The 22,636-nt window shown below is 40.3% G+C and overlaps 1 protein-coding gene and 1 non-coding gene across 4 annotated transcripts in view; one reads left to right on the forward strand and one right to left on the reverse strand.

Annotated features, from left to right (window-relative positions):
- LOC104949156 (SH3 and cysteine-rich domain-containing protein 2-like) overlaps window positions 1-22,309 on the forward strand; it is a 25,315-nt gene extending 3,006 nt beyond the window's left edge. For 2 of the 3 annotated variants that reach the window (XM_010775452.1, XM_010775451.1), the window contains exons 2-11: window positions 7,744-8,092; window positions 9,565-9,659; window positions 11,498-11,582; window positions 13,680-13,795; window positions 14,636-14,705; window positions 14,898-14,998; window positions 15,100-15,188; window positions 16,889-16,940; window positions 18,013-18,150; window positions 20,226-22,309. In XM_010775452.1, the coding sequence (XP_010773754.1) occupies window positions 7,783-8,092; window positions 9,565-9,659; window positions 11,498-11,582; window positions 13,680-13,795; window positions 14,636-14,705; window positions 14,898-14,998; window positions 15,100-15,188; window positions 16,889-16,940; window positions 18,013-18,150; window positions 20,226-20,324 (1,155 nt within the window). In that variant the 5' untranslated portion in view covers window positions 7,744-7,782 and the 3' untranslated portion in view covers window positions 20,325-22,309. The remainder of the gene's footprint in view (window positions 1-7,743; window positions 8,093-9,564; window positions 9,660-11,497; window positions 11,583-13,679; window positions 13,796-14,635; window positions 14,706-14,897; window positions 14,999-15,099; window positions 15,189-16,888; window positions 16,941-18,012; window positions 18,151-20,225) is intronic. The other variant, XM_010775453.1, reaches the window with a different exon arrangement.
- Window positions 18,893-18,965, reverse strand: trnar-ucg (transfer RNA arginine (anticodon UCG)). The gene has a single exon. It is a non-coding gene; the product is annotated as a tRNA-Arg (tRNA).
- Window positions 22,310-22,636: the final 327 nt, after the last annotated feature.

A 22,636-nucleotide genomic window follows, 5' to 3' on the forward strand; every position in this document is an offset into this window, starting at 1 on the left:
GTAGTACGTACGTACGTCTACTACTACGTACTACTATCTACTACACACACACACACACACACACACACACACACACACACACACACACACACACACACACACACACACACACACACACACACACACACACACACACACAAAGGGGATTTATGCTTAGTATTAATTCATAATATGCATGTGAACGAGTAAGGATTTCTTGGAAGAACACTCAATTATTTTCAGATGTAGGCTATTACTGGAAGCTCATTTTTTTCAAGAACGACTTGATGAAATCATATATTTCCCTTCCTTGCTGCTTTCATGCACACTTTGTTGTAAACCATATGCGGTAAGAATGTTTTTATTGCAATAAACACAAATGGCCACGTTTATTTACATGCAGACCTGGATCTCTTATTGTACAGTGTGGGCCTGTCTGAGGCTCAAGTGTCCTTACACAGTGTCCTTATGATTCCATCCAATTTGTTGACTAGACTTTATAAACAAAGATATTAAGTGCTGTCCTCCAAGTGCAGGAGCGGTGAAAGCTTTCTGAATGTCTGCTGTTTAATGAAGGGCTTTTAGGACACTTGATTCATCAGGTCCAAATATGATGCAACTTTCCCTCAGCTGAGTCTCCATCATGCTTCCTCTGGCCGCCAAGGCACAAACACATGCTGTGGAAATGTTTGAGGAAAAGTGACACTCAGATGCTTCATCTAGATATTTGATGTCCTCTGTGAGATGCAGAAAGTCAGCATTGTATAGCAATCTGTCTCTTGTGTATTCCACTCAAGTTCCAACTCCTCACCAGCTGCTACCAACAAAAATCAAGCGGTATCTTGTGCCAAGCGGGACTGATTAGTATTCACATCATTCACTTGCCAGCTTCACCACATCACAAACATTTTTGCCACAAAGTAATGTGGCGACCATTCAATCATCTAATCCCCCTGCTCTTCCAATCGATTGATTTCCAGGGCTCTGTTGAATGGATTTGACTTTAATCTTCAGCTCTCATGCTCATTACATGGTTAATATAAGGTTTGTTTCATGTTTGGGGAAAAACGTAATTGTACTTGCCTATCTTTTGAACCTCCTTTTAATGTCCACGACTGAAAGCTCTATGCGACTAGATCAATCAATGTTAATTTGCAACCCTGTAGTACTAAGTCTTTTAAGGAATCTTGCAGGAAACTATTGAAGTTAATGTCAGCCAGGATATCATATATGATGTGTTCCCAGGAGATTGAAATTCTTTACATCAATATTCCACCCATATCTATTTTAAGCACTTAATCAAAACCATACCTATACAAGTAAAAATCACAGCCCAAGGGTTTAACTTTTGAGGGAATCTAATCAGACACACAGCCATGTGTCCATGATGTTTTTAATTAGATAAGGATGACACTGCTTGCTCTAATAACTGATGCTCCCCCCTGAAATTCACCAGAAGCAAATTCCCCACCAAGATGGATATCAGAAATCAGGAAGAGAGGAGAACTAGTCTGTGCCAGAGGATTAAGAGGAAAGGATGCATGGACTATCTCTCTGGCTCCCAACAATGTACTGGTCTGGTGTATTGCGAAGGCTGGGAGAAATGTGATTGGTTGAGCAGATGAAATGCCTGAGCAGCCATCAGCGGCATGCACTATCGCTCTTTGTAGAGAGCTGTTTGCTCCGTAAGGACTGTTTATGCTTTGGGAGCCTTCCTGTGATAAAACTACACTGGTACATCTCCTTTTTATGATGAGTGCACAGGAAAAACCTCTGAGTGTAAGATGTCAAGCTGTAAAAATGATAAAAAAATCCTCCACCGTGTTTTGGGACATTGGCCCGTTTGTCAGCTCGCCCACTTTGTGACAAGAACATTAGTTTCTTCTGTGTCCCTCCGGATTCTTCACACACATTTCTTCACTCAATGCGAGCACTTGCTCAGTCAGCAGAGTGATAAAAGGTGTCTGGAAATGCCTAGGTGTGGAAAATTGAGAATTTAGCCGCTTCATAGCTAAATCTAAACACCAGTCTGTCACAGTTAGAACTGTTTTGTCGGATGTAATGTATAACTGTCCTTTGGAACAATAGAATAAATAAATTGTGTGCCAAATGTAGTCGTTTGCGATAATTATACTTAAACAATATCAGAAAAGCCAGGTTTTTTAGGCTGTATGCCCAGAGATGCTTTGAGCTGAACGCTAATGTGAGCATGCTAACATGTGGATGCTTAGCATTGTACTATATTTGTGAAGTGTGAACGCATGCTAACATTTCATAATAGGTGCTGTAGATCGCACGAGAAGAAACATTAAATTACATTATATGTTACTTGTTAGACGCTTTTGTCCAAAGCAACTTACATACTCAATACTGTGAACAATCCCCACAGGAGCAATTTGGGGTGAAGTGTCTTGCCCAGGGCAGGGACACAACAACATGCTGACTGCAGTGGGACTCAAACTTGCTATCCCCTGATTTGAGGTCCAGCACACTATCCACTGAGCCACAGCCTTCCCTAAATAATTAGACAAGATTGATTAGGGAATTTCTAAAAAAATAGCCAAAATCTGCAGGATTCATCTTTTGGGGACCATGAGTCCCTGTGCAAAAGTGAATTGCAAATTGGTTGAGTGAGCGACTGACAGACAGTGATATCCTTTCAGCCAAGCTGCTAGCTTTTCTAAAACCAGACCTCATGAAAATATCTCTATCCATTTCAATATTAAGGGCAGGAGAAGCTAATAGGGGCATCAAATATGGGTCTGAATGTATTTCAAAATCTGTTTCTCAGACACTGGTGATTAGGCACTTAAGCAGTCTGGTTTTATTATTCACACCTGTTTACACAGGCCAGTGTTAACTGTAACATCTAGTCACTCACTCACATCACACTGCTAACACTAATGATGTACAGGGTATACATTGATGATTTCTAGTTACTATGCTGTCTTTTTACAATTTATTCTTCCACCTTCTATTTGAAACCTAATGTCACTTCACATTTGGATTTACTTTCTATTCAGATGAAGGGAGATGACACTTATGCAGAGACGCGTGCGGGGAGGTATAGTTGCAGAGGGAGGCCAAGGTCTTTATTGATTAATGTAACACCTTCACTGCTGTGATGTTTATTGATGTGACACTAACGAAAGAGGTGTGAGCTGCTGAAGAACTGGATACTAGGAGGCAACAAGTAGCTTATATGATAACTGGCTGTATATCTGTGTGTATCGCTAACGAGGGGAAGAAAGTATCTGTTTGGGAGATTTATTTGTCGCCTTTGATGCTCACTCATCAGAAATAACATCCTCCCCCCCCCCGTCAGACAATGACAGCCACGTGCTTGGGGTGTTCAGTGTGTGAACTGTGATTGGGTGAGTGAAAATGGTTGGATGATGAGTTACCAGGGCAGAGCTGCGTGGCAGGGTTGGCTGAACGTGGGCGTGAGGAATTACACTGCAGTGAGGGAAGTGGGTCTAATCCACGCTACTATTTCAAACACAGTTTCTCTCTACAATAAACAATCAGGGGGAGAGTGTGTATGAGCTAGCCTGTGATCGGCTTTCTGTGATTGTGTGTGTATGCGTTTGATAGGGACAGAAGCAGTTGGAAGCAGCCTGTGATTATCTTGTATTCAAAGCGGATCTGCCATGCTGCTGTGCATAATGACAAACTTTAGCCGAGAAGGGGACATGAAACTGGTTCACACAGTTTCTGTGTAATGACAAAGACCAAAGCTGTTTGAACGCTGTGCTAAAAGATTTATTTATAAGTGTAATTTTTTGTGTCCCATACTGTGTGTCATTGTAATAAATCATTCAGGTTGTTTTTACCAGTTGTTTCCTATCTTCTTATTAAGGTTGTCCATTACTTACCCAAAACAAATGAAGCCATGCCGTGAGGCTATGAATGCATCATGTATACCTGGTACCTGAGGTTGACATTCCCCTTGAAAGCACATATTCTGAAGTCTTAGACCTGGATTTAGCCAGGAAACTGTGTCTCTCTCAGCACAGCTATCCTTCTTGAGACGGAAATATCATCATCTAGAACAAGGTCGCACACTATGACGGTGGCCATGAAGAAAGACAGGTTGTTAAAAGAGAACCTAGTATTTGAGGGGGGGCAAGGCGCTAGGACAGGATTCGAAAGTTGAAATTACAGGCTTAAATATTGCATGTACATGGATTTTGTTTTGATTCAAACTGCAAAGTGGGGGTGTATATATCTGTTGTTGTGTTTTCCCAATTACTTCTGCACTTCCTTTTCTTCTGCTGCTTCGTACACAGGTGTGATTGGCATCGTTCAGGAGTGAAGATGGTGGAATAACAGATATTTAGAGAAAAGCAGTACAATTCATTCCATTTTTAGACCCATGTACACCTTACCACTCTTTAGTTTAGGCGTTGTTACTGTTTGACTGTTGGTTTAAGACCAATACAAAAGTTGAGTAATGCAAACCCTACCAGCAAAGCCTTTTCACCAAAGTGAGATTATAGATTTTTTTGACTTTACTGGATTACCTTCATTGAAATTGAAATGCTCTCCACTTGGTGAATCATTTAAAACGGTCCGTACTAAAGTATGTCATGGCCACAGGTTGTATTTATGATCATATTCCCAGCAGGATTCATCTTTTGTTGTTCGGTCTTGATATCTAAACAGGCTGCAGCATATATGTCAGCCTAGGCCCATACAGCTCTGAGGGAGGGAGGGAGGAGGAGCTTTATGTTTGCATGAAATAAGAGCTTTATTATTGAATGATGTCTACTCAAACACTCCATATGGAGCATTGATTTTTGGACATCTATGTTGGCTACATAAGAACAATTGGAGGTTGGTATGTGGATCGAAGATTTGAAAATGATGGGCTTTTACGGGTCTGCTGAGACAACTTGTCTACATCTGGTCTGTTGCTTGAAAAATATTGTCAGTGCAGGGGCGCGTGTTCAACGTTTTGCGTTTTGCATGGAATTGTGAATCATTTTTTAAATGTATAAATAATTGATTTAGAGAGAAACATCAGCAAGCTCAACTGAACCAAAATGTTTCTTTTTGGGGAAGCTGCATTTTTTGCTTAAGATAGTTATAGTAAGAAATGCATTTAGTAGAGAACTGAAAGAATAGTGCAATAATTCTCTTGACAGGTACTGTCATGAAATTACAGGGGGTCAATAATACATAGGACTAGAACATACATCACAATCAGGTTATGACCCCTGGTAAACTTCGGCTCTCAATCTGCCTCATTTCAAACATCGGCCTCCCTCCTCCATTGGATGTGGTATCCCTCTGGCTTGACTCAGGATTATAATGCTCTCGGCTAATGTTCAAATCGAACCAAACAGGAATACTTTTAGGCACGCACACTGACTGATGATTCGATTAGCTGTAATTGAGACATGTGCTCTAGCCGGAGCTGTTATTCCACTACTCAGCTGCTCTGATGGAGAGAGCATAGCGAAAGACTGTCACGCTGCACCGAAGACACATTAACATTTCATCCTCTTCATGATGTTAATATTTAAATTAGCGTCTCATTTAGAGTTACATAGATTATGAAGCAGGAAATGCTTTTAGGGGAAGGCTACCCTTTGATTGACATGTACCGTGATGCTCTCCAGTCTGGCTGTTCTCTGTGTTTTTGTCTTACAACTTTAACCTTTTAACAGTTAACCTTCAGTTCATTACGTTAATTGTTGCATTTCAGTCGCCTAAACATTTCTTGTTCAGTGTTTGGTTAAACTTTGTGTCACCCTTTCCTGCCACTTCTGGATGCAAAAAAATGGTGACAATTAGAAAGCTCGAGGCCTCAAAACCTTCCGGAAACCAATTGGTTGCATCACAATGATGACGTCCTATTTTTCTATACAGTCTAAGAGAGTGTGAATAACCTGAATTGACCCGGAGGGAGTTGTGTGAAGTCTGATATATTTCCTCAAGTGGTGTCACTTAAAGCAGCGTCTGTTGCACTTAAGCTAGTAACAACACTGTTTATGAGCACAGGCTATATATCAATGCCGGTAGTTTGTCTTTAGATTATAATATAGAATTACAATCTCCTACCAGAGGCTAAAAACTGTACTGAATTACAATCAAGGCCATGAGTCAGACTGACTCACACAATAACACCATTCTATGCACCCAAAGCTACAATATTGTATTAGCTGTTCTTCATCAGTGTAATCTGATGAAGGAAATTGTCTAATGGAGATTTACAGGAAGCATATGCACACACTTTCATAGAGTTTTGTTTCTCTTGCTCTGCCTATGTGTGCCTTACAAACGCACACACACAAACTGAAATAGACAAACTGTTTTCATATCTTGTTCCCAGACGTGTGGAGCTGTAAACAGCATGTCCCTGTAAAGTGATTATGTTTGGCGCTGAGCACAGAGCAAGCGCAGACAGGCAGACAGGCAGGGAGGCAGAGCGTGTGCACACGGAGGGTCTGTGGCCTACTGATTATCTGTCTGCTTGTCTGTCTGTGTTGATCCATTCTCTCCCCTGCGACACGGCCACGCCCTGACACTGCTCACCCGCTGCCACTGCATGCATCATCATCTGTTCACAGAGCCAGAGGAAAACGTCAGGAAAGATGCATTTATCTAGCCAATCAATGCTTGATGGCCGCAGAGAGCAGAGCTTACAGGCTTTGTAGCTCATGTGACATGTCATTGTCTGATTGTTCTGCTGTTGAATTGCAGCAACCATCAATTGTTGAAGACTGTTTGGTCTATGCAGCGGACAAAATACAAGCATGGCCCGTTATGTCAATACACAGGAGGTTACATGCAATTTTACATTTTTGGATGTTGTAGGCCTTGTGTGCTTAGCGCAGGCCTGTGGCACCATCAATCGGTCCAACGATCAGACTCCATCAGATTAAGGGCCCTGAAGATAGGCTGTTGATAGATGATAACGCTTTGTAAACTGTCTTGTTTTATCTATATCACAATAGCCCCCCTGCCATAAGAAAATGTCATATGCGCACAGTAGTCCTCAAGGTATTGCCGTGGGCATTCTGAAAGAGGCAAGGCTTATCTTGTTAAACCCTGTGATGCACACGCTGCTCTGTTAGATGTGTCTCTGCAAAGGATATGCGTTGTATCACTAAAGGAATACATCACCCTTTAAATTACTCTTCATCACTCTGTCTGTGTTACCTTGAACTATTCATAAAATATTATTCTTGCATGCTTCCACTTAGAAAATTCTTGATGAATTGAAAAACAGCAATATATATATAAATATATATATATTCTCCAATTTATATTAAAAGTCAGTTTTCACAATCAATGAATCAACTAAAAACTCGCTGACACTTTTGCTGAAATCTAACTATTTAGAAGACTTTCGCATGAACAGTCTCACACCTGCACAGGTTGTGTGAGGGTTTATAAACAACTACTTAATTCCTCAATACTTTTTTGATTCTTTGTTCACCGTGAAGGCATGTGAGGAAAACATTTTTCATAGGTTAGGGTTATAAAGTAATCCATTAAAGGGAACATACAAGTATCTCAGCTATCAATGTGTTGTTTCCATATGAGGTGATATTGCATTTCATGAGTCACCCTCTTTCCCGATGGTATACAGATTGGAGCCGAGTGTTGTGTTTATGAGTCCGAGATATTACATGTGCTGCCCTGCAGGCATATTGGACATTTGTTATTGCTCCCAAGTATGCCGCTGCATTCTTGCTTATCTATTGTTTATACTTAGTGTGCCCTCTTTCTTTCTGTCAATGTGTGTGTGTGCAGCTCCAGAGACTAAAACGCTCGCTGTCCTTCAAGACCATCATGCGGAGCAAAAGCGTGGAGAATTTCTTCCAAAGGTCCTACAGCGACGCTCGCCTGCCCCCAGACTTCATCACGGACCCACCTCCTCCTTCCCCCCCACTGCTGCCTGGCTCCCCTCTCGTTGGCCACCGCTCCCCATCCGTGTCACCATCCCTCAGCCCCAACCCCTCCATCTCCTCCCATTCCCCAAATCTCAGTCTTTCACCATCACTGTCCATAAAGCCTCCCCAACCTCAGATCACCCACTGTTTCCAGGACCATGTCTTTCGCAAGTCCACCAACTGCCAGCACTGCAAGCACATGATAGTGGGTAAGACCTCCGCTCTTCACCAAGCCAACTCATATCTGCAGTTTTCACAGGATTTCTGCCATCCATGTCTTCATATTTACAGTATGTTGCATCCCATGTAGTGCAACCTGGACACCTATTATGCTTGAGGCATTTATCATTGTTTTATCATGTCTTTATTACTACCGAAGGATTTGAGTCTGCAACACCTAAGAGCAAAAGTCAGATGTTTGTGGAAATGCATACATTAACCATGTCAAAATCCTCCACAGATAAGATAAGATAAGATACGAGACACTTAATTTATCCCAAATTGTGAAATGTTTGCGTTGCAGCAGCATAAAAAACTGCAAAAACAAAAGAAGGCATTGCACATAGGTAGAAATTAAAGAGTAGAAATAAACAATTCTAGAATTTAAACATCTCAAAATAGTATTAAAACAGCATTAAAAAGTAGAAAATATACAGTAGGCCGGGAAGATATAAAATCTATAAACTCTGACAATAGACAGAATATAAAGCAGTATATCATTCACATTAACTGTGTAGGGAATGGAATATAAAATTAAATATGAACATAAAATGTAGTGTGTCCAGTTATCCAAAGAGAAGCTATGGAGCAGTGGGTTCTCTGCAGCCAGATGTGATTTGTTATAGAAAGATGGCAGCATGAAGGTAATAGTCACTTGGTTTTAAAGACACATTTTAAATAACCTCACCTCAATACCAGATTATTTTTTAACAGTCCACATTGGAACATTAGTCTTCATGCTGCTTTCTTACACTTTCTATCTGAAGCAGTGCGCCTGCTGTGCTGCAGATATGTGAATGCTCTTATCCCTAATTGCCTATATGAACTCCTAGCTGCAACTCCTTTGCTAAATCCACTTGATGTCACTATGATTAATTTCAGCCTCCAACCTGCTCCTCTGAAGGCTTTTTTGCAAGCAACGTGATTTGTTTCTCTCTAATGCATCACCTTGCCCCTGCAGGCCATTCAAAGCAGAACCAGTAGTTTAATTGTTCCATCCAATTTGGTTGTTTGCAACCCGTCGATGCCTTCCCCCGAAAAATCTATTACTCTATGTTTTTAGGACGAAGAGTCACTCACCTCCTAATCGTTTAAAAGCATTCAACGCTCAACAAAGGAGCTATCATTGCATAACATCTCAATGCTAAATATTTCTATCACTGAAGCACCTGAAAACAAATGTAAAAAAGCAACGGGCCAAGTCAATTATGATTGAAATATCTCCAGCTGGTTTCCAATCTCTCCAGGTTGTTTTTGAAGGGGAGCTGTTGATTGTGAAGCTGTTAGTGTCACTGCCAGCTTAATACAACTGGGAAAACTCTTGATTAAACTCTCTACCTGAGCGCAGGAAACATGTACATATGATCTGAAGGAAACTTTGGTTTGTTAGGACTGCAGCCTGCTGTCTGTTTCTTTTGTGTGGCAGTCTGCGTCATTCTCTCATCTCTGTCCCTCTCTGCAGGAAACTCCAAACAGGCCCTGCGGTGTAAAACCTGCAAGATGGCTGCTCACCTGTGGTGCACCTCTGAACTCTCGCAGCAGCTGTGTCATGGGAAGGTGCGAATACACTCACAGAATTTTGATGATATCATTCCCTTTATATATATATATATATATTACATTTTATTTTTTCAAAAACATATATAAATATCTTGGTTTGCTCAGTGTTTTTTTCAGTTTTCTGTGAACCAATCTGTGATTCTGTGTTCATTTATTTGTCAACTTTTTTGGAGCAGCAAACAAAAACCTCTCAAACGAAGAATTTCAGGATTAAATAAACAACCCATGTTGAGTGGCGGGCTTTAGGACTATGCAGATTGTGTTACCGTCGTAAGAAAAGGTTATCTGGGTGTTTCTATTCTTTGTGCTGAGCTAAGCTAACCCGCTGCCGGCTGCAATATTCATATTCAACAACAAGAGTGGTTTCGATATTAAATGCTTTTTAACAACAAACATTAGCTTAGATTCTGCTAAGAAAAATATCCTTGGCAGGTCAAATAAAGGACACCACATAATATAGTGTGCGTTCGCCGTTCAGTAACAGTTTATCATGTTTTTTTGAGATTATGATTACTCAGTTTGCTCTTTTTTTTGCAGATAATACATTTCTCCTCCCTAATCCAGTTTTTTGTTCCTCCAATCTCTCTCCCTGACATTTTTTTTTAGGTTGGATTAAAAACACAGCAGCAACAATAACAGTTCAGATTACATCATGATTTAAATAACCTGAGCAGGGACATTGTTACCATGGTAACTTTACTATGAAACTGAACTGCTTTATTACGCAATTTCACCTGCATTCGCAAATAATTAAATATATTAGTGGAACAGTGTTTCGAACTGTGCATGGATAAAATAAAAAAAACACTGTTGATGTGAGGAGAGTAGGCTTCAAATTGGAATGAATTTCAGACAGAGCTTTTGGGTTTGTCCTCTAGTGCAGGCTAGAGGACATTAGCTTGGAGAAAGAGGCGAGACCTTCTGAGAGCCACTTGGAAAATGTAAGAGCACTGTGTCCAAATCGACTCAGAGCATTTTGATAGAAATGCACAGAGAGGGAGAGCCAGGGGAACGATGAGGGCAGCAAAAGGTACAACATTATCACACAACAACCAGGTTTTTGTAACAGGAGCGCTGGTGTTAGTGTGTTCCTCTCTTCAGCATTATATGATAAACTGGGTGGCTCATTTGCAAGTCAATGCAAAGACAAACTGATACCTCAGCCGAGTCACTTACTGGGCTTAATTCAGTGTGAAATTGTACCCACGCAGACACACGCAGCATAACATGTCCCTGCTTGTGTTAAAGTATTTTGCATATTTTCGGTGGTTGATTGAATGTATTGTTCATTATAAGCAGAAAATAGAACCTCAGTCATTTCAAAGGACTCCTTAAATGTCCCAATGTCACTACATAGATCATCAGCTCAGTCTATAAACAAGAATTAAAAATCATTCTTTTTTACCTAGTTCTTGTGATAAGAATAGCGATCATCAAACAAATTACAAGGAAATGGCTAAAAAAATAATAACTTAGTAAATGAGTAAACTCACAATGGAATAACCTACTAAATGAAATCTATGTAATGGAGGAAACAACTATGAGAATTAGAAACCAAATGCATATCTTTGAGGAAAGGTGGGAACACTTGGTAAAGTATAGAACACTATAATAAAGATTTATAAGGAACATGAGGTAAGAATTGATAATTAATGTATACCTGAGTATTAATAGTGTATCCATTCTTTTATTTGTATTATTATTATTATTATTATTATTATTATTATTATTACTATTATTATTATTTCATTTTGTTATGTATGCTTTGTGAATAATTTCTTAAAATGCAAATAATTTTTTTGTTTTAAATCCTTCTTTCTGCTCTCCTCCGTTAGTCTGGAGCGTTCAAGCGAAACTTCAGCTCACCACTGCTGGTCAACGATCAATTGTCTGTCGTCAAGGAAGTTCAACCGAGCCAAGGTGAGCATACCTGAAAGACCGTGTGTGTGTATGTTCACGAGTGACTGCTTTGTTATGTACGTGCTTTTGTTTTGTGATGTTGCTGCTGTCTAGCCTTTTGGTTTATTTGTAGATGTTTGTGTGCTTGTGCATGCACTGTAATAAAACCAGAACTGTCTCCATCTCACCTGACGGCCGAGGAGCATGAAGTGGGAAAATGTAAAGAGGAAGAACAAATTCAGCTTCTCTTGGTGGCTGACGGACGCACCCTGAAAGTATGTGAATAAATATTCATACATTTTTATATTTCTGTTTATGCTTTGTATTGTTACTCCTTGCACTTCAGTTTCATTTGGTTTTAACCTGCCTCAGCATTATAACTCTTCAAAAGATGATGTACATTTTATTTAGTTTACAATAATGGAAGCAAACAAATTGGACACTTTCTCGTTTCTCTTTGTCAAGTAAACCTGCTGAAGGTTAAAACGCAGGGACAAGCACACACTGAATTTGTTCTTCTTTTCATCATCATCTTTAAATAAGAACTTTTTTTTCCTTGCCTATACCTTTGGAATATATTATATTATATATTATTATAATATATATATATATATACCTCCCAGACTGTATAACTCATTGAATCAGACATGACACCTCATGCTGTCACTACCTTGCACTTTCCATAAAGCAGGGAACAATTAACCCACAGCTCTGTCACCCCCCTGAGCGGAGCAGCATGACGCCTGGGACTCCTCCAGCTGAGGCTGCAACCTGCCAAACTCACAATCACACATTTCAAAGTGTTCTCGTAATTATGCTCACTAAAGGCCTGGTGAAATGCTGAACCCGCATAAGATTTAGTTACAGATCGTGTAATTTCCCATCAACTGCCTTTTGGCAAAGCAGTGTCATACTGAACCATATTTATGAGTGTGAGAGGAATAGCTGCAGGAGCAAAGTACAGTTGCAATCTCTAAATGACAATTAAAATCGTATTAGCTACCAATTGAAATGTGTGCAAGGATTCTTCATTAAAAAAACACAGCTGTGTTGGGTTGATATATATATATATATATATATATATATACAACGTAAGGTGAAAGAATTTTTTGGACCAAACGAAAGACAACCCCAAAATGTGGGCTCAAATATGAGTCACTTGTCAAACCCTGGTTGTTATTCAGTGTATAGCTTATAGTCTGTCAAAGTAATTACGTCACAAAAGCCTATAAGGTTGAAAAAGGTATCTATGAAAAATAGATATGAAGCCATGTCACACATAATTCTCCTTTCTGCACTGAAAGGAAAGCTGAAGGTCACTTGCTTGGTGAAAATAATGATTAGTCTCAGTAAGACTTTCTGCTCTTTACTCTCTTCCTCTGCATGCTCTAACGTGCAGAACTGCCATCGTCACTGAAAAGACTCCAACCTATTTAAAGCACAGGTAAACCGTATCACCTGTAATTACCTACAGTAGGTGGACTGAAGGCACTTCTGTTTAATTTATCCCCAAGAGCTTTAAGGGTGCTGACGTCGATATATGGAACTGCAAATCATGATGTCTTCATCCTGCAGACTGCCAGAGCGCCTAGCCCTGGAGGAAAGTCATCATTTGAATCGTTTAGATATGGATGGAAAAAGGAGCAGAAAACCTAATACCTCACTTCAGTAATACTCTCATGGCACCAAGAGCTGCCATCCACATGAAATGAAGGACTTTTTTAGGATTTCCATATTTTTTTAATCTTATCTCTTATTCCACTTCTCCCCAACTGCAGCTCACCTTATATAACCTCAAATTAACTATTAGAGACTAAAACACATTTACTGACATCAAGTAAGTGTATTAAATAAATCAAAGTGCGTAAAGTTTTGTAAAGTCTTGATCTCATTCACTTTTGGCTGCTGTTCTCTGTCAGATCTAAAGTGGGTCGGTTTGGCCCAGGACTCTACTTATATTCTAGTTATATTTAGACCCTCTGGTTCCTCCAGATTGGCACTCAGTGTAGCCCAAGATGTGCGTGGAGCTGTATCTTTGCGTGAATAATTTCAATGTGTTCTTAAAGAAAGTGAATATAACTGTGCATGAGTTTATGAATGTGTGTTTGTGTGTTTCAGAGGCAGCGAGGATGCGCGTGGACCCTGTGTACGCCGCCCTGCGCTTCGGGACGTCCTTGGCGCATATGAGTCGCTCCAGTTTTGGCAGTTTGTCAGAGTCACCAACACGCAGCCTGGTATGACATCATCGCCCTGTGTTGGGGTTGAGGACAGTATGATCCGTGTGATTAGGACGTTTTTACGAGATCAGTCCATTTGTTAACTCACTGGTGAATTATGGAGACCCTAGATACCGCAGTGCAGAGATGTCTACACGCCCAAGTTCATAATTCTTCCATAGTTTCTAAAAACTTTGCAAATCATCGAAAAATATCAATAGATGGAAAGATTGTTACCTCTTTGGCTTTTGGCCTCATCTAACAAATGACTGTAAAACAAATTAGATATTGATTTGATAGATAGATAGATAGATAGATAGATAGATAGATAGATAGATAGATAGATAGATAGATAGATAGATAGATAGATTAATAGATAGATACTTTATTGACCCCAATTTGGGAAATTATTTCGTCGCAGAAGTTTGTTCAGACATGAAAATACAATGCTTAAAATACTTAAAAAAGTGGAAAAGATAATTAACAATTACAAATAAAATGAAAACATTTAAAATATTTTATCAAATACAAACAATATAAATAAAACAATATACAATATTTTGGAAATCTATCGAAAATGAGGAAAAATAATTCCCTAAAATTGTAAAACGGTTGCTTAAAAACAAGGATTTTCAAAAGATTCCTTACTTTTAGGGTCATGCTAGTCCCCTACTTGAAATCAAACCCATCGAACATTAGTTTCAACAGTGATTATGGCATGTATGCAGATCTGTTTATAACACCAAGTACTACTGATCTGTCTTTTGTGCTTCTGACACATTTCTACGCCCACTGTCAAATGTATACTCTTTGATATCCTGGTGTTAACTTTTGATTTGTTTGTCCTTCTTTGACAAGGGGGAGGGAGGTGAGGAGATGCAGCAGAGACAGTACAGCATGGATGAAGAGATTACTCAGGAGACAGGGGGTAAACACTGCTGTGTGTCTGTGGATCGGCATATGTGCTGTGTATCCATGCTTTTGTGTGTCTATTATTATGCTGTGTTTACTGTGCATGCCTTTCTGTGTGTGAGAGAGACTTACTTGTTCAAAAGGACACGCCTGATTGCATATATGTGAATGCCTGACAACTTCTAAGAAAATTCCTCGCCGCCCTCAGACAACCCTTTCCCCGACACTGAGATGGAGGAGGAGGAGGAGAGCGGCAGCCAGCTGAATCTCGCAGAAGCTCCGGACCCTGCAGAGGAGAACAATGTGATGGTACACTCTCTTTTATCCCACTGTGCAGACTGTCACATCTTGTTGTTTTCCTCCCTGGAGCGTGTATTTCTGTATCACGACATCTTCGTCCCTTTGTCCAGGTGCCCAAGCGCATTGAAGTTCACTCCATCCACACCTACGTAGCGCTCTACAAGTTTCTGCCTCAAGAACAGAATGACCTGGAACTCCAGTGAGTAGAAGTCACATTGACTACATACAGGAACCTTTGTATTTTTTTAATACAAATGCCACAGCGCTTGTTTCGTGTTTTTTTGTTAGTGGTTGCATTTTTGCCCCAGCTGTTGTTCCTGCAGGATAACATGTCTCCACCATCTGTAGAGGACAGGGCCGGGGTGCCCTTAAGGACGGCTAATTATAAACCGGCAGCCCATCCCTGTCCCTTTACAGGGCTGTAGTCTGAGCTGTGTTCCCATCAGGGGAGAGGATGGAGAAACTCAACAACTGAGAAATGAAAGAGCGGACAGACACAAGGGGAATAGGCATGAAGCTGAAGTCTATTGTAGGCAGAGAGAGAGAGAATGGGAAAATAGGCAGCGAAAAGTGCAGCTATAGAAGTTAAAGCTTTATAAAGGAAGGGTGAAGAAAGGAAGGACAGAGCAGTAAAAAGAAGGACAGGATGTATGTGTATGAATGGTTAGGGGACAATGGAGGGACATCAATGAGACTGTTGTCAGCCATCTGCGCCGTGGCTATGTGTCTGTAACTGCACAATATATGTGGGCTAATGAAATCGCAGTGTGTCTCTGTGCTTCAGTCAGGGATTTTAGCAGCATGTACTGCACTCAAATTAGATATGTAAGAGCTTTACTTCTAATTAATTATTTTCCCACATTGCACATTTACCCAAAGCCATCATGTTCAAATACAGATTCTGAGTGATAAGCATGCATTGGTGTGGCCTGAAAATGATATTTTAAGAGAAGACTGCACTGGACAAATTCAAAAAGATCTATGGTTGGGTCATTTAAAATGATTAGTGTAATTTCAGGCCAATCTTCCTATTTTTTCTACATAAGTCTAGACCTTGCTTATGTTCAAGCCTTCAATATAAATGTGAAATACGATTAGTAAGATTGCGAAATGACATTCATTTAAATTACAACATGTTCCCCTATCCATTATTGGAGAATAATTAAATGTGCTCTTTCTGACACAAATGAGCAAATCTGCCAGTTCCAAAGACATGTATTTAACTAGGCCGATCCCACTGCTCAGCATACACATTTTAATTGTGTGTTTCTTTTAAATAGCTGTGAAAAACATTAGCGTAACAAATAATTGTTTCATAAAACATGGTCAGTATAAGTTTGAGATATATGGGTCTTACCCTACTTTGAGTTGATGTAAGTGTGCAAACTAAAGTGTGTGTGTGTTGCGGTGATAATAGAGGGCAGAGAGCAGACACCCAGGAGACTGTATGTACAGAAATGCATTCCGAAAAGTAGTTTCAGTGAAACTAGGACAACTTGTACTCCTTTTTGGGGTGGAGGGTTGGTTTAAAAAAAAAAAAAATCTGGTAGTGACATTAGCATTCAGGCCAGGTTAGCAGATTTGGTCCGGCCTTTCCCTCTGCAGTAGACACTACTTAGTCATATTTCATGGAGACCTGATGACTTGGTATCTGCTGCTGTGTAAACTCTGCCGAGCGACACCACTTTAACCACTTTGTAACCATGGGTACAACAGCTTCCTCTGGCAGTTTAATAATATGGTCTTGAGCCCTTGTACTCAACCCTTTTTTTCTTTCTTGATGTGCTTGCTGCTCTCACCCTCTAACCTCCTTCTCCCCATCATGTATCCAACTTCCCCCCCCTCAATCCCCTCCCCTTTATGCCTCCTTTACTGTCTCTCATGTCCTATCTCCTCTAGACCTGGTGATCGTGTGCAGGTCACTGACGACTCTGGTGAGGAGTGGTGGAAGGTGGGTATTAATTCACTTGCAGGCGTATTTGTGTGTGTGCTTGTTGGCGGGTATCTGTGTAGATAGTGTGTGTTTGAGAGCGTAGACATTTGTGTACGTGCATTTATTGTGCGCATGTGTTCATTTGAGGCTTTAAAACAACTATTGCTTGACGCCTGCTTCATTTCTTCCATAAACATGCAGGCAGCCACAGACAGAAATAGAACATCATTTCCTCTGAAAATTACAGAGTTTAACATAATGAACCTGACAAGTGTTGCAACCTCAAAAAGGTCTTTATTGAGTCGGTAATGAGCATTCCTCGCTCCTGATGAAAACAAAAGTGCTTCTGTAAGTGTAGGTTTTCCATCACAGAAAAAGGAAGAAGCACCAAGTCTTAAATAAAGTGCAGTCTGTTTATCTTCCATCAGCGTACCAGTGTTTACTAGCACTTAGGTGGCCTAAAGTGAAGCAGCAGTCATTAAGCACTTACAAATATACACTGCCGCTCCAAAATTCTGTTTAATTTGTGAATCATCTGTTCATAACTGATGTATGGTTTGTGAATAACTTCAATATGCACATCAACACCTGAGGCAGAGGGTGATAAATGGAATCATTGCTGCATAAGGAGCTTGACTCAGACTTCCTCTGTTATTCCAGCCCGCTGCTGTTTCTTTGACTACATAAAGAATGAATGTGGCATTAAGGTGAAGCAATTTCTTTCTGTATTCAGAAATGAAATTTTAGTGTTCTGTTTTCCTAATTCTTTACTAGTTTCTGCAGCCTCGATGATTCATCACTGCACAGTTAGAAATGTGTCACTTTTGATCTCACTTTGTTTTTTAATTTCCCATTACTATTCAGAATGGAGAAACTCCTTTCTCTACCAATGAAACATGATGAGACACATTATTAAGTTCAGACACGTTAAGCCAGTCTGCACCTCTGTGTCAGACAAAACATTCTCATCAGCAGCCACACAGGGAAAACTAATAGATGGTACATGAATGGTACATTGGTACATACTAAGTCGTCTTTCAAAAGTATATGATTATCCTGACACCCACGTTTTTCTCCTTTGTTTTTCCAGGGCAAGAGTGGCGACAAAGTAGGCTTCTTTCCTGCCAACTTTGTGCAGAGGGTCCGGCCGGGGGAGCGAGTGTGGCGGGTCGTCCAGGGCTTTCCAGGAAACCGAGAGAAAGGACACATGGCCGTGAAGGAATCCCAGGTACACTGAGATGATCCAACCTTTTAATGACTTATTCCACTGTGTGTCTTTCTCTCATTTATGTTTATGATTCTCAACCCTCATCCGGTTGGACCCCAGAGTAATACTTATTTTCAAATGTCGCAGATGCCTTTTGATCATTCCAATGTTTCATTACTGTGTTAATCAATTTGTTCCTAATGAGTTTTATGTTTTCTTGGTTTTAGAAATATCACTTTACAAGGCAAAAGCACCCACTTTTCAGCCTATCCAATATTTAAGGGGACCTATCATGCAAAATGCACCTTTTGATGTCTTGCATACATAAATATTGGTCCCCGATGTGGGAACTCACAAAGTGTAAGAAAACAAAACCCTCTCTCTTTCCTCAAATCCGGGGGTACAACGGAGCTGATCCAGATTTGCGTCCGATGTGGCATTAAATCACGGCAGCATTTAGATAGATAGAATCGGAGGGATGAAACCCTACGGCTCACAGTCCAAGCCCCTACTGACTGAGACACTGGTCTCTGCATTTGACCCATCCTAGTGTTAGGAGCTGTGGGCTGCCATTATGCGCCTGGGGAACGATGCCTTGTTCAGGGACACCTCGGTAGCACTTGGTCTTTCCCGGGACTTGAAGTGGTGACCTTCCAGTTGCCAAGCCAAGTCCCTATGGACTTTGCCACCACCCGATAACGGAATACCATTTTTCTGAAAGCAACGATGCCACAGAACAAAGTCATCCACAATTACAAAAATGCGACCACGGCAGGACTCGAACCTGCAATCTTCTGATTCGAAGTCAGACGCCTTATCCATTAGGCCACGCGGCCACGCTATGAATTGTGTCGTCTTCTTTGTTTTTTTTCATCCAAGGACCCAGAATCAGCATTTCTCTAACAGGGCTGAAACAGAGGTATATGAGGGATGTCTAAAATGCATGATCTCTTTGGTATTTATTTTGAGAAACAAACATTATAGAAATGTTTTTTTTCAGATATCTGAGACACATACTATATGCCTAAAAATAGCATAATAGGAGACCTTTAACAAAACAAATAGGATACATAGTTAAAATGAACACCATGGGCCTTGATGTAATACTGTAGTATGGTCATTTTGATTTAGACACACAGAGATTACTTTATGTACTCTGTCTATTTTGGTTCAACCCAATATGCAGATTAACTTTATTAATGTATTAGTTATTTAAAACATATATATGAATTGTTTTTTCATGGCTTAGATAATTACATAACAATGTCATGAGAAAAATAAAACATATTGCTAGTTTTTTTCTTGCAATAGTTTATTCTTGGGGTCCCCCACCCGAGTTCTTGTAATATGTTAGAGGGTCAAGGATCAAATCACTACACTGACACTTTGAAGGAGAATATGTCAGCCTGCGTAGTTGGGATGATCTATTTGTGGTACTCCTTTATCCTGTTCAGAGTTGCAGGGTGCGGGAGCTTATCCCAGAACGCACTGGGTGAGAGGCGCGACACACCCTGATCGGTGTTTGATCAAAAGATTGGCAACAAAATCATTTCTGTCTCTGTGTGTTTATTATGAGGCTTTTTTCCATTATCTTTTACACACTCTCACTCTCAGCATGAAAACACACATATCTTAGTTTTTCATGTCATTTCACAAATCCAAAACAGGTTGTGTGTCCACTATAAGAAAACGCTGTTTACTGTCACCATAGTTTACCATAGTCACCATTTTCCTTAAGCGCAGTTTACAAAATCTTCTTGATAATGAAAAATAACCACAAATGAGTTGTGTCATAATATAGTATATCTAAATTCAAACTGTTAAAAACTAGACAATTTCTTTTGTATTAAAAGTTGATTCTAACAAAGATATACCAAGCATTAATTATTTTTAATACCTGTCTGCCATTGACACTTACTTCAAACTTTTTCCTTCATTCTGATGGCGGTAATGCTACAGGGAAAGATGAAGACACTCCACATCATCTTCTGTCAAGATGGATATTCTTGTGGGCAATTCCCCCAACACAAACCTATATTTTAAAAGTGTTACCTAAAAGAAAGTGTAATGACTCCTTTCTTCCCCCTTCCTTTCAGATCTGTGTGGGGAAGCGGGAAGAAGGCGATGTGTTTCTGAAGCTGAGCAGTGGGAAGAAGAGAGGGCTGGTCCCAGCTGACTCCATAGAGGAGATCTAAGCCTCTGTGCTCCCATCACCATCCTTTCACTTCTACTCCCCCCAGGAGGCTCCCATCTTCAGACTATCAGCATCACCCCTCCTCCCCCTTCCCCGCTGCAGAACAACAGCTGCAGCCTTCTGCAACCAATCCTGCCTGACTTAAACCAAACACACAGATGAACTGGACGGAAAAAAACGAACACTTCTGCAAAGATCCGGGACCACAGCCCTTCATGAGCACACGGTTTCCAATTGATTTGATCTACTGTCTTTCAAGAGTTTTCCGATATGCAGTAGTCCTGTTTTAGAGAGGAACTGTTTTCAGCACTTTTATCTTAACAATACAAGACCAATGTTTAGTTAGATAAAGGTTGAAAGTGAACAGGATTTGAATATGCTTGCCAGATGCCAGTCAATATATTGTTTTCCTCCATTATAAAGATGTCGACCAGCGTGGGAGGAGGTTGAGTCCTGTCATGGGAATATTGTGTCTCTGTCCGAGTCCTTTTCTTGTTTCCTCACCCCCTGTGTGTCTAATCCATATGCTCATGTCAGGGCGTCATAACATTGGACAATTGCCAAGCACAACCACTGCCAGAGAAAACTGCTGCCATGTAGACAGAGAGGAGATTCAGATGAAAGGAGAAGACACAATCTGAAAATCCTCAGCATGTGTGAGTGATAAGTGCACTCGCCAACTTGAGACGGCAGAGACGAGAAGATAATCAAAGGAAAATGTAAGGCTTTGACGATCACAGGGATTATTTTTCATTTGACTTGTTTCAGTATAAAATAACAATGAAAATATAGTATAAAAAGTGCTTAGGCATATTTAAATTCCTGGTTAGAAAGCATAAATCAGCTGGTGAAGCCCATGCTCCACAAGTCAACTTTGGTGAATTTTGCTATCTACTCGACAGCATCTTAAACTTACAGGTATTTCTTGAAAGAATCCTTTGAATTTTCTTCTGAAAAATGGCATGTCCCTACAGGAATACACTTGGGTGTGAAGTATCTTACATTCAAATAGGTCTTAATCTGTCCTCTTTGTGTTTCAGTTAAATATAACAGAGGAGAAATATATTTTTTAATTCTCTCTTAAAAAGCATGGGGGCTGATCACAGAGCAAACGTTTCCGACTGTAGCAGCGGCAGTTCTCCTGTCTTCACATAAAGGAGCTTGACAGACATAAAAGGGTTGGTTTGTTCAGAGACCAGCCAAAGAGCTGCAGTGGGTGTTGCAAATGTTGCACAGCGTTATTACAGGACATCACTGGAGCAGTGGGAAATAAGCCGCGGCCAGAAAAACATCTCAATTGGGATCTCTGTGACCATGACAAGGAGTTTAAGTTTCACTGACAGCTTGGAGGAGGTGCAGTGAGAGGAATGACATCAGCGTTGTGCCATTATGAGTCAGTGTATGCATGCAGGTAGTATTGTAGCCATCAGTCATCATTGATCAAATGACATCTCCATCTTCCCTGTTTGGCCTCGCTCGTCCTTTCTTTATCGATGCGACTGTTCAGTTATGACATAAAGTGATGGCGATTTTCTTCCAATGTATGGAGGTAGACTTTTGATGTTTAGACATCCATCGATTTCTTTTTACCCTTTTTTATTGTTTTCTTCAAAAGAACTACATCTTGTGTCACAAACAGGATGAAAATGTTGGTTTGAAGCATAAAATGCAACAGTAAAATGATGGCATTGAAAATGATTTAAATCGTATGTCTTCTTCCAGAGAACTGAGATCTAGCTTATATCATTTAGTCTACATTTTAATATATGTGAAAGCATTTAGCGACTGTGAGAAATAAGCTACTCTTCTTGTTATAACGAGAATAGAAATGTATTTCCTCCCATCTTTGTAAATTGTGCTTTTTGTGTCTCCTTCATAGCTGTCGTACTCAAATGGTTGTCAAAGCAAAACTGGATTTATGATTTTTACCCATGTTACCACTTTTTGCATTGTGCCTAGCTGTCATTGGTTGGCCACATACCTTAATAAAACATCTTTACAAATGTGTCTCCGTCCCTTACATGGACACTGAATGCTGTTGTTGTAGGGCATTATGATAGCTCGTAGCTTTTGTTGTTTTTCGGCATTTGAAAATAAATGCATGATCTCGAAGATAGCAGCGAGCTCCCGAATTAGGCCGCTGTAATTGAGAGTTTTAGTGCTGTCCATGCATAATGCACCATCCTCCATCCAGTAACACACTGCTGTGCACAGAGGACTGCCAAAAGACTGAGAGCAACATGAATATCACAAAATGGCACTGTGATGGGGGGAGAGAGATTCAGACATTTTAGTTATTTCCTACAAATCTAC

The sequence above is a fragment of the Notothenia coriiceps genome, unplaced genomic scaffold (assembly GCF_000735185.1).
Source record: "Notothenia coriiceps isolate Sejong01 unplaced genomic scaffold, NC01 NC01_scaffold00015781, whole genome shotgun sequence".
NCBI lineage: Eukaryota > Metazoa > Chordata > Actinopteri > Perciformes > Nototheniidae > Notothenia > Notothenia coriiceps.